General features: G+C 36.6%; 1 protein-coding gene across 3 annotated transcripts in view; it reads left to right on the top strand.

Annotated features, from left to right (window-relative positions):
- The window catches only part of LOC128024135 (zinc finger protein 521), a 73,666-nt gene extending 69,819 nt beyond the window's left edge, over positions 1 to 3,847 (top strand). For all 3 annotated transcript variants that reach the window (XM_052610697.1, XM_052610699.1, XM_052610698.1), the window contains exon 7: positions 2,926 to 3,847. In XM_052610697.1, the coding sequence (XP_052466657.1) occupies positions 2,926 to 2,955 (30 nt within the window). In that variant the 3' untranslated portion in view covers positions 2,956 to 3,847. The remainder of the gene's footprint in view (positions 1 to 2,925) is intronic.
- Positions 3,848 to 13,325: the final 9,478 nt, after the last annotated feature.

The following is a 13,325-nucleotide window of genomic DNA, read 5'->3' as shown; positions in this document are numbered from 1 at the left end:
GTGGAAGTGAAGCAGTAAGCCAAGTTTACATTATTTAGTAAACTGATTTCTACTTCAAATAAATAATAAATAAATAAATAACATGATTAATGTAATCGTTTTATAGAAAAAAAATGATGTTTTGTTAAAGCTTTTGGAGCAAAGTCACTGACATCTTGCAATAACACAGCATTGGTCAGTGATGTAATATAAGCATTTCTTTACTTTTTGAACACACAAAATATGGTTTTAACATTAATTGAATTAATAAACACTGAATTTTTGATCATGGTGTGCCAAACACCATGATCAAAACACACACACACACACACACACACACACACACACACACACACGCACACACACACACGCGTAATAGTGGAAATCAGTTAAATATCCCTAAATGATGAAAACTTGACTGACTGCATCAGTCCCACTGCTTGCTTGTAACAGATCATGAAGTACTTGCATTAACGTATATATGAATCCAGACAGAAGGGTTTATCTGTTGGTTTACTTTGCTGTCAGAATCACACTTATCTGTCCATCAGGAAGTCAAGGTTGTTTTCATGGGCTGCTGTCTTGTGTGGGATCTTTTTTCTGCATTCGTCTCCACTCAGTCAGAGGTCACGCGGACGGATGGATACAGAGATGTTTTATTTATTTGTGTTGAGCTCATATAGGTGAAGATGAAGGGCTGTGACAGACCGTCTGCCCCCTACCCAAACTCCTCTACCCTGAGCTCAGCGAGGAGTCACCACATCTCCACTGACCTGCCAAGAGCATGATGGGAAAAACTCACCCTAATCAGCTCTCATAGGAAAAAACACCTTGCCTTTACTCCCGAATACACACAGTTACACACCTTATGTATCCCTACTCATAACACACACACCGAAATACAAAACTGGATGTTACCTGTTAGTGAAATTTGATGAATGTGCTTATATCTGGCCTAAAGCCATGAGCCTCTTTAGATTCAAGAGTTGAATCGCTCCACAGGTCAATACATTTCTGCATAATTTTTCAAATAGCATATAATACACTTCATAATCTCCTACTGTCCTTAACTTTTTTGGATCATGCTGAAAGTAATGTTCATGTACTGATGTGCTTGGCCCCATAATTCCTCCCATACTATATTGTTTAAATATTTGCTTATAATATTAGCTACATCTCATAAATCATATGATGCATCTCTGTCTAAGAAACAAATAGCATCTGCTGATAGGACCCTACCATTTCATCATTATATTATAAATTGCAACTGTGATTAATTAAATATAAAATGTTAAATATAATTATGCTTACTGCCTGCTTTCTGTGGGTGGTCCTTTATTAAAAATAAATGAATAAATTAATTATTTTTATCGTATTTGTTGGCGTTAATATAGCATTAATTGAAATGTGTGTTTGCACTGAGATGATGTATAATTGCATTTTATTTAGTTCACTTTAGAAGTTCTACGAACTATAAGTAACTTTGCATATAATTATGCAATTAAATGTAATTAAAACATTTAATTTGATATTTTATTGCAATCAGGTTAAACTGAATGGGATAAGATGCAGCTTTTTGCACTGAAGCAATTTCTCAATTAATCAGGTCAACAAAAACCCTCCGATTAATTCATGACAGCAGCTACATGAAAAACTAAATCCATGTTCCCCTGAATATTTTTAACAGCATTCACAGCAGACAAAACAACGAACCCAGTTTTCTAACAGTAGTTTTCTATCACTCAGACTTTTGACAGTAACTCCGAATTTCTAGCTTACAGTTTACTCTGAAGCACAACAAGAATCAAACCAGGTTTAAGATTGCTCAGATGTTTTTAAAATACGATTCGTACACAAAAGTGTAATGAAAGTGCCAATATTTCCCAAGAGTGACACACAGATGCAGGTAGATCAGATAGAGACAGCAGCAAACCGCAGCGTCCTGCGAGAGTTTGCGTGTGTGTGTTTGTGTTTGTTCCCGCCTCTGGCTGGGTCTGATGTGTGTATGCAAACACCTCGTCTTGAGATGGTGACAAACCCTATGAGCACGCTCAGTCTCTGCTTATCACCGCTGGGAGACGCACAATCCAAACAGACAGGTTTGATCTGTGACACACTTCTGCTTCCTGTAAACTTCCTGTGAACTTTTTACAAGCAATTCTGCTAATGTGAAATAAAAGATACTTTGCTTCAGCATTGTCAGGATGCACACAGATCCTGTGCAAGTGTTTCAATTAAAGTAATTTAGCAGAATTACTACTGATGGCATTATTAGTTAAAGTGAATCTTGGGCTAACTGTAAAAACCCAAGTTCAAAAGTCCATCTAAAACTATTTTAAGCAGCATTTTCAAATTGCATTGTTGTGCATGCAGCTTTGATGAATTCATATAACATTTTTAACTTTTGTCTTGTTTTAACTTTATCTCACTGCAGAATCATTTAAATGAACTAGTGAAATAAAAATAAAAAATGACTTGTTTCAAAATGCAGTTACAAAAGACAATGCAAAATAAATATTTACAGTAGAACAATACAATGTCACAGCAATTGATCAAGAAATGCTACTGAGACCTGAATGAGACCTGCTCAATTAGAAAAGGGCAAGAGAAAAAGAAAATCATCCTCTTTCCTATCTTTTAAGAGCCTCACTGCCTGTAATATAAGAGATTTTGTTAAACCAGAGCTGCCTGAAGCAAGTTTATGTGTGGTTTTTTTTTTTCTAAATCAAAAAATAACTGTGCAAAATCACAAAGGCAATGTAATATAATGAATAAATATGACTACATCAAATGATTGTTGATTGTTCAAGCCTGTCTGATTCATGTGTTCAAGTGAGTGTTCACACACACGCAGTGTGAACACATTGTCATCTGGGCTGAATGTTTTAAGGTGAATTAAGAAATTGTTAAAGCGCTGATTAACTTGCATTGTGTTTCCTTTTCCAGAACCACAGTCTGAGTCTGCACAGCAGTTAACAACAGAACCCCCTGGAAGAGAATCAAGACCCCATCGTGACCCAAAAAATATATGAACATTGCATTTTTGTGTTGCACTCAGTCAAACAAAATGATTATAAAGAAATGAAGGCAGGGTAGATGTTTGACATTCAGTGTTCCAACAACCTATTTGTTAGTAATATAAATTTGCTTTTCCTTTTCTTGTAAAGTTTTAAATTTCTATTGTTAAAACTAAACGTGTTTAAACATTACAAAAGAAACCAGATTGAGCAGATTTGAGAAAAATTTGGGCTCACAAAACAAGAAGATATCAGGAAAACTGAGCCGAGCCTGCCTCATGTGTCCAGAACATCAAACTTTTGAGTGAAATGAAATATAAATACTAATATGTTGAATATATGCAATATCAGAACCGTACAGAAGCAGCAGTAATCCAACCCTAATGATCTTATACTGAGGCCATTTCTCACAGTAAGAGAAACTGTTGTCCGTCCATTGTATATTTCTGTTTTAAATGTTTACTGCTTGCTGAAGTCTGGATGTGTCTGGAATGTTTTTTTTTTCTATAAGGAAGAGGGTGAGGACTTTTATTCTCTGTTGTCTCCATTTGTCTCATTGGGTTTGGCTACACAAATGCTGTCAGGAGCATGTCATGGCTGACTGATGTGTAATGCCCTACTCCTACTGTATCGACGTTGTGTCTAATATGTACAGTGTATACCAGTTTTACATTCAATGAAATTGAAATGTACTTTTGCAGCACTCCGTACTTTTATGGATGTTCTTGTTTTGAGCTGACTCTATACACACTTGATAAGTGGCAACTGGAAAATTGGAAGACTTTTATTAAATGTCATGACATGTCAATTAAAAAAAAATAATAATAATAAAAAATGGTTCTATAAAAAGATTTAACTGAGGTCTGATTTGTTCGACCTTTTTGTGTTCTCGTGATGGAAAAGATTAAAATTGTATGAAGATCTGCAATGTTTTTTCCCCAAAGATGTTTCATTACCGTTTTTTTTTTTGTATGTTCTCTTCCCAAACATTATATAAAAATATTTTTTCGTATATATATATATATATATATATATATATATATATACACACACACACACACACACACCATACTCAATGCCCAATTATCTTTTAAGTGACACTTTCCATATATAGGATACAAAATTTTATATATATAAATAATAATAAAAAAATAAAATATATATTTATATTCAAGTGTCAGTGAAAGGAAAGTCCTCAACCTTCAGAAAAGTTGTCCATCCAACTCAGAAGGTTGATCTAAATTTCCAACCACCTGTTTCATTTATTTAAGAGTTATTTTAGAGTCGCAACATTTGGGAAATGTTTGAATATTTATATTTCTTTTTTTTCCCAAATGGTCCTTTACTAAAGCTGCATGTACAGGGAAGATCAACCTCAGCTTGAGAGACACAAAGCTGGATTTGTGGGTTAAGAGGCATTGCGGTAACATTTTGGTTTTATGAGTGACACAGAATTCAAACCTTCTAACATATTCCAATAAAAGCACAAGCTGCTCCAGGACAGTAGCCATTCTTCTTTCTGTCTGTAAACGCTGATATGAGGATAATTTACAAATCTGACAAGCTTTAGAAAGGGTCTAATATGCTGATGGACAGCATATGATGCAAGCTTTATCTTTGTCATATGCTGTTTCATGCTGGCCTGGAAAACAGCTGACTTCAAAATCTTACATGTGTTCAACCAAGTCTCTGCCTTTCTCACACAGAACAACCTCCTTGACAGCAACCAATTTGGTTTCAGAAGTGAACATTCAACTGAGACTGCCTTGTTCTCACTTGTTGAAACCCTAAGACTGTCAAGAGCGGAATCCAAATCGTCATTACTTATCTTGCTTGATCTGTCCGCTGCTTTTGACACGGTTAACCACCAGATCCTCCTATCAATGCTGGCAAAGGGCATCTCAGGAGCCACAATTCAGTGGTTTGAGTCTTACCTATCAGATCTACCTATTACCTATCAGGTCCTTCAGGTGAAGTGTCCACGTCTCAACATCTAACTACTGGGGTGCCTCAGGGCTCAGTTCTTAGACCACTTCTCTTCTCAGTCTACATGGCATCATTAGGTTCTGTCATTCAGAAACATGGCTTTTCATACCACTGCTATGCTGATGACACTCAACTCTACCTCTCATTCCATCCTGATGATCCGACGGTAGCTATTCGCATCTCAGCTTGTCTAACAGACATTTCTTCCTGGATGAAGGACCATCACCTTCAACTCAACCTTGCCAAGACAGAACTGCTTGTGATTCCAGCAAACCCATTGTTTCATCACAATTTCACCATCAAGTTAGGCACATCAAACATAACTCCTTCAAAAACAGCTAGAAGCCTTGGAGTTATGATTGATGATCAGCTGACTTTCTCAGACTACATTGCTAAATCTGTCCGATCCTGCAGATTTGCTTTATTCAACATCAAGAAGATCAAGCCCTTTCTTTGGGAACATGCTGCAAAACTCCTTGTTCAAGCTCTTGTTCTGTCCAGGCTGGACTATTGCAATGCCCTCTTGGCAGGTCTTCCAGCCAATTCTTTCAAACCTTTACAATTAATTCAGAACGGCAGCAAGATTAATTTTTAACGAGCCAAAAAGAATACACGTCAGACCTCTGTTTATTAATTTGCACTGGCTTCCAATAGCTGCTCGCATAAAATTCAAGGCATTGATGTTTGCATACAAAACTACCACTGGCTCTGCACCCATTTACCTAAATTTATTATTTCAGACTTATGTGCCTCTAGAATCTTGCGTTTTGCAAGTGAATGTTGCTTGATTGTGCCATCGCCAAGATGCTACATGTACTGCGTTTTAGCTAACTGAGACTTGTTATAGCACTTATATATCATTGCTCTTTTGTTGTTCTTGATTGCTTCCATTGTCCTCATTTGTAAGTTGCTTTGGATAAAAGCGTCTGCTAAATGACTAAATGTAACATGGAATCCATGATTTTGCTTCATTGGCATAAACTTGAGGAGCTGTTCTAGTGTAGTATAAATCTAGTATAATGTATAAAGACACTTCTGTTCATGGAATAAAAGCAATGGAATCTCTTTTATGGCCTGCTGGTCTATCTCGTAATATATGGAACAAATACTGATGGCCTAAAATAATGCATATTAACAGTGTTATTATGAACCTTATGAACTTCATGCAATTGAGCAGCAATGAAACCATTTGGAGTAAAGACAGCTCACATGACGCTTGTCTCCCTGTAGCTCACCTGGTTGAGATTAACACCAAGGTTGTGGGACTGATTCCCAGTGGATACACACACACTAATTAAAATCTGTTTCTAAACTGCATTGAGCGATGGTTTGGATGAAAGCACCTGCAAAATGAATACATGTAAGTTATCAGATTTTTTATATTATTGGATACTGTACCTGCCATCAATAGAATTTGAATTAACTGTAACAGTGATTTAGAGTTTTCTCTTTCTCCAGTGGTACATATGTTAATACGTTTCCCTGTATTGAGGGAGTTCTTTCATTTAGACTTCTTCTGTTGAAATCTCTTAAACATAAATGCTCTTGAGTAAGGCTGCCCTGTGGTCCTAATAATGAGCTGCTTCAATTAAAGGTGGGGTAGGAGATTTTTTCCAGAGACATCTTTTGTTAAACTGTTTGAAAGTCTCTTCACATCCTGATAGCAATCAATAATTAAAGTGGAAAATAAACATCCACTGTTGAAGGCTCAGGGCCTTAAATTGTTCATCCAAAGCATGGCAACTGCTTGTTAATTAATTGGATACATCTGCACAGCCAATAGCGAGAGTTTGGGGGCGGGCCTGCTGCAGCAGCTGATCCAAAGGGTGTTTAGCGGGTGTGAAAAAACTAATTCAGATTCTGTTACAGAAGAGAAAGGCAAAATACGATGATCTGATCATATGTCATGTCATATGTTTGCATAATTAATTTACTGATGTGAACAGTTTTTGTCAGCTTTGTTTTGTTCTACAGTTAAATGTGCACATAAATACTCTAAACCACAACAATCAAAACTGGGTTAAAAAAAAAAAAAAATCCATGTTATTGTTATCATTTCACTGGTAACATGGGTATGTGCAGTATTAGATGTTGTGTGTACAGTAGGTGGCTAACCAGAGTGTGCATTCTACCGGCACGAGCGCTGCCGCCGCCACGTCTGCAAAGTGCGTTTGCCGCTTTTGAACGCTGAGTGCTGTACATTGGTTTTACACTTATTGTGGTGTATTGTGTGTCACCTTAATATACACTGTTTTAAATTTTTTTGTTTGTTTGTTCGTTGGGTGCTTGAGCACCTGCCCCTTTGCCCTTTGGTGCCAAAAGTGCCCTTTTGTCAAAGCAAAATTTCCTCTATTTTTTTTTTTTTTTGTCATAACGTTTCCTTTTGTGAATGCCTGCTCATACCCAATCTAAATATTAGTAAAATTTTGAATAATAATTTAGCCGTCAATAAGATGATGACCTTTGTCCTGTCGACGATGACCTCCTCATCCGTCCGGGACGATTCGTCACGGCGCACGCGCATTTTTGGCTGGCGCTGAGCCAGAGACGTTCGTACAACGCTTCATGATAACCAATCAACGGTTCTGTTGCGCGAATGCAATGGCCAATCGGAGACGTGCAGAAGAGTCATCATGAAACGCGGTGTTTTTGTTCACTTGCTCGCTGACTGAATTATTTAGCGAATTCTTTCTTCAGAGAGAGAGAGAGAGAGAAAAAACTAAAAAAAAATCCTGATGTGCATAATGTAAGATAAAGTGCTTCAGTGATTGTAATGGGAGTTTTTGAGAGTGCCTGAACTCTGGCTAGACTGAATGAAAATGTTATTTGATAATGTAAATGTTCTTTACTTTCTGTAAAATGAAAGTGTTAAAATAAGTAACTAACAATATTGTTATTAAAACTTACATTAAATGCAAATTCAGTCGTATTAAAAATATTTTATGGCATGATATGGCACTTAAGTAAAAAGTCGGGGTTTTATGTGTAGTTAATAGATTACTCTACCTTTCCATTTATTGATCAAATAAAAATCTATACAAAACGCGTTTACTTACACGTTTGAGAATCGAGATATTTCCTGATATATTAAGCATGTTTGGAATTGTTTTGAATAAAAAGGAAAATAAATAAAACATAAGCCTATATAAGTTATACAGTGCTTTCATAGCATGACTCAGTTGTTTATTGTTTTGTATCAATATTTAAGGTGTACTTATTGATTAGGTGCAAGAATAGTAGTGATGGTTAAAATAATAGATTGATAATGAAATAGTAGATTGTGCCTTGTTCCTAGATGGACAGACACTGGAAAGTAATAGATCAGATGAGGAGATAGAGGAAGAAAAAGAGGCAAATGTAGATGCACAAGTGACAGAAAGAGCAGGTAAGCAAGCCAGGAGACAGAGGCTGGTGAGAAAGAGGAAAATGTAGAGGCACAAGCGTTTTCTATAGTTTTTACTATAACAGCTGTTCTTAATTATTCTGTTGAACAGAGAAGATATAGCCATCAGGTTGGGACAATTTAAGACATTTCAGTTTCTAATCCCAGAGCTATTATTAGGTGGAAATAATTTTTCTTTTTTTACTTTTAAACTTAAAATGGTCTCTTCTAATCTTTTTCTTTTTCAAAACTGCATCACAGCATTTGCTGCCGTATCAATACAAAATCATCCATATCAATATGCAAATCGGCAAGGAATGCATCACAATATATTGCTGTATTGCTATTTTGAACCGCGCTATTTAAAGCCTTGTTCCATGTGCCCCTTTTATACTTTGAGCACCTGCCTCTCCAAAGGTCTCTGCTACTGATTCCACATCAAAGAACACAATTTCATGACATGAGCTTATATACTGTATGGTCTATAGGATGATATCCATCCTGAAACTCAGATGTTTGCTTGACTTGCATTGTTGTGTTCAAGACATTCATTTTTTATTCATTTTTTATATTATTATATTCCTCCAGTTTTTATAGTTTTTTCTCAAATGCTCACTTTATTTCATGATAATCAGTTTATTATTAAAATTGTAATCTTCATAACAAACAATGCTCCTATTCATCAACTACTTCATTCTATTTGTTATTATTTTTACTATTTGTCTTTTATTCTGCTTTTCTTTTGCAGAAAGAAAAGGAAACAATTAAATATGGAACAAAATGAAGCAGCATCTTTCCAAACTCTCAAGTCATTAAAAAGGAGATGAGCATAAAAAACAACATACTAATGTCTCATGTGAGATATTAATGGGCTATGTTATGCAAACATGTCACATTATTCTGTTTGTATGTTTCATGTTATTATCACTTCTTGTAGTGACGTTCTTCAGGGACCCACTGGAGGAATGATAAGTGCAGCAATGTATCCAGATTACAGTGTTTTAATTGCTTTGTTGAGACTATACAGTTATACTGTTGCGTTCTGGTGATTAAACCAAATGAAAGCATGAGATCAGGATTTGAAAGAACGAATAGCAGTGTTACAAGTCTGATCAGTGTGGAGGTTTGTATGAAGGGAATTTATGGTAACACTTTAGTATAGGGATCAATTTTCACTCTTAACTAATTGTTGTTAGCATGTCTTTTATTACCATATTGGCTGTTCATTAGTACTTTTAAAGCAGATATTCTGCATGACCATATTCTACGTACGTCCCTGATCCTACCCAATACCCAAACTTAACAAATGCTTTAAATTATCTAATAAACAGCAAATTAGGAGTTTATTGAGGCAAAAGTCATAGTTAATGGTTTGTTAATATCAAGAATTGGACCTTAAAATTAAGTGTGACCGAATTAAACATTAACATACACATAAATAAACAATACTATAAAGCAATCAAAAAAAAAAAAAAAGGCATAATACCCTATTAAAACTCAAAATATCATACTCTGAATATAATTCAACAGCATTAATTCAGTAACATTGCTATGTATTATGAATTTGGGTGCATATATATATATATATATTATAAAATATTATTTTATGAAATTCATTATTTTTTAGACCACCCAAAATGCAGTCAGATGGTCTGTTGCTCAAGAGAAAGATCAACAGTGACATCTAATGGACAAAATCTGTCAGCAGGACAAACCCGAAAGAAGATCTGTTTGCTTGTATACAGGATTAATGCAGGCAGGCAGAATTTAGGCTGTAGTATAATGTTCAGTTATTGAATGTGTCTGATTTCTCTGTGATGTGAGTCTGACATTGAATTGTATCACACCCTTTATTGTCATATCAGTTCAATAATGTTTCTACTTAGGCCTATATAAACACTACCAGTCAAAAGTTGGATAAGTGGCCATCGAGTGTTTAGAAAACAAGAGAAAGGTCAAAGAGTCTGAAATATATTTTATTTATTACTTTGTGCACAATTTTGACCACTACTTATTTCCCATTTGTGTGTCACAATTTATATGACACCGTTTGAAGATTCTGAAATATGGAAATAGTAATAATAAATAAACAGGTATTTACATTTTTGACTGGTACAGTTTTTTTTATTTTTATTTTTTATTTAATCTTAATTTTAATCAACAAATAGAAATCATTGAATGTGTTTGTTTCTGAACAATTCCTAGCAGAGCAATAGCTTTAATTATAATTTAAATCATAGATTAACAGTTTGGCACCGACTGAAAGAAAACCACATTTTACACAGAAAGCTTGTAATTTATACTGTAAAATTGTATTTGCTCATACTATAAAATTAATATAAAATTAACGCCCCGCGCCTAGGGGTAGTAGGAAAACCTCTTAATAGGGCATAATAAGACTGGGTTGTGGTGATGGAATCCCAAGAACGAATCACTCCGGTCGATAATCAAACAGGTACATGATGTTAATCAGAATAAGTAATTAGATTTATTAAAAACCAACAAGTGAAACAAAGAGCCTCTCTCCAGGGTGTCCCAAAGGCCAAACAAAACAAATCTAGAAAGGAAAAGAGTAATAACTAACCTCAAAAAACAAAAGTAAAATACATTTTACTTCCCTAACACAAAACAGAACCCAAACAAGACAGCCAAAACAAGAGAGAGTAAGAGGGAGGAGAAATACACACACACACACACACACACACACACACACCACGACACTACAAGAAACTCAGGTCGTAACACCCCCGGACACAAAGAATCTGCTTCTTGTAGATTTACTCAGAATTGAACGACCGTGAAAAGACATCAGCAAGTACATTGTCTTTGCCTTTTTTATAAGGAATTTCCAAGTAAAAATCCTGGACAAAAAGTGACCAGCGCATGATAGGAAGACTAATGGGTTATGATCAGTAAATACGATCACCGGAAGGGAACTAGAACCAATGTACACCTCAAAGTGTTGCAACGCCATTAATAAGGCTAATGCCTCCTTCTAAATAGTGCTATAATTTAGTTGGTGTTTCAAGAACTTTTTGGATTAGTACCCAACAGGATGCTCAACTCCATTCTCATCATCCTGCACTCGCTTCAACATCCATTTTGAAGGAACATTCATACCTTGGAGCAACCAAGACTGGAGCGCTACACAGAAGTGTTGTAACAGAATCAAAGGCAGTTTGACACTTAGCAGTCCCTTCAAAATTTTTCGAAGCACGAAGCATATTGGTCAAAGGCAACACAACATCTGAGAAGTTTTTACAAAAATCCAGATAATAACCAGTCATGCCCAAAAATCTTCTGAGGTCACGTTTCGTACGGGGCACTGCAAACTCCACAATAGCTTGCACTTTTAGGGCGACAGGTCATACTTGACCCTGTCCCACCCGTTTCCCCAGGTAGGTAACAGTCGCCTTACCGAACTTGCACTTAACTAAATTAAGTGTAAGAGATGAGCAAGTGATCAAAGTGATCAAACACAATACTCAAAGTTTTCAGGTGTTCATCCCAGGTATTCGAATAAATCACGATGTCATCCAAGTAAGCCTTACAGCTATGAACCCCTTTAGCACTTTATTCATCAAGCGCTGAAAGGTAGGAACCAATAAACACGGTGAACTCCAGGCGCTAGAACTCAGTACTGCGAGACCATTTTCAACAAGATACTTTACCTCAGCTTCCATGATTTTACGTTTAACGGGAATCACTCTGTCAGCACTTTGCTTAATGGGTGAATGGTCACCTACATCAATATCGTGTTCCAAAACTTGAGTACGAGTAGGGATATCTGAAAACAGTCCCCAAGAAGAATTAATTATCTTAATGATATAATTTAGCTGAGAATCAGATAAATGTACCAGATGAGAATTTAAATTCTCCAGGACCAAAGAGTTATTCAGTTTGGCACCCGAGACTAGGGTATTATGCAAGCTCAACCCATCTTCGTCAACATCGCTGTCAGAAACAGACACAGCCGAAGCTACAGGAATGATAACGGAGCTTTTTGTCTCCTCATCTTCCTCACGACCAACATACAACTTCAGCATATTCATGTGACACACACAGGATTTTCTCCGTCGCTCAGGAGTTCGAATAACGTAATTCATGTCACTTAGCTTCTTGTCAACGACGTACGGACCAGAGAATTTAGCTTGCAGTGCAGCACCCTGAACTGGCAATAAAACTCGAACTCTTCTCTTTCAGCATCTTGAGTGGGCCCCTCACCGTGTGCCCAAAAAACAATTCTGCCAGGCTAAACCCCAGTGACTCCTGAATGGTCTCACGGACAGCAAACATAAGTAAAGGCAGCCCTTCATCCCAATCCTTTCCTGACTCGACACAGTATTTACTCAACATGGACTTGAGTTTGATGAAACGTTTCGAGCGCTCCCTGCGTCTCAGGTCGGTACGGGCTAGATGTAACATGCGTAAACTTCAGCTGAGACAATACCTGTTTAAACAGTCAAGACATGAATTTAGTTCCCTGGTCCGTTTGGATCACTTTAGGAAAACCAAAAGTAGAGAAAAACGTAAACAGAGCTTTCATGACAGCTTTCGCTTTTAAGGAGCGTAACGGTACCGCCTCTGGATAGCGAGTAGTCGTGCACATGAGCGTAAGCAAATAGACATGCCCAGATCTAGTTCGCGGTAACGGCCCAACACAATCCAAGATTATCCAAGCGAAAGGCTCTCCCAAAACAGGAATAGGTTGAAGAGGTGCAGGACGGATGATTTGATTAGGCTTTCCTAAAACCTGGCACACGTGACACGAACGACAATACTGCACCACATCAGATTTAATACCAGGCCAGAAAAAATAACGTAAGATTCGATAATATGTTTTAGTAGTTCACAAATGGCCAGCAACATTATCATGAGCTATGCTTAAAAACTGGTTGCGTAAACATTTTGGTACTACGAGCTGGTAAACCGTATCCCAACTTAAACTATCCGACCTTGCT

Source organism: Carassius gibelio, chromosome A2 (assembly GCF_023724105.1).
Source record: "Carassius gibelio isolate Cgi1373 ecotype wild population from Czech Republic chromosome A2, carGib1.2-hapl.c, whole genome shotgun sequence".
Taxonomy (NCBI): domain Eukaryota; kingdom Metazoa; phylum Chordata; class Actinopteri; order Cypriniformes; family Cyprinidae; genus Carassius; species Carassius gibelio.
The sequence above is the reverse complement of the archived record's forward strand: the minus strand, read 5'-3'. Positions and strand labels throughout refer to the sequence as shown.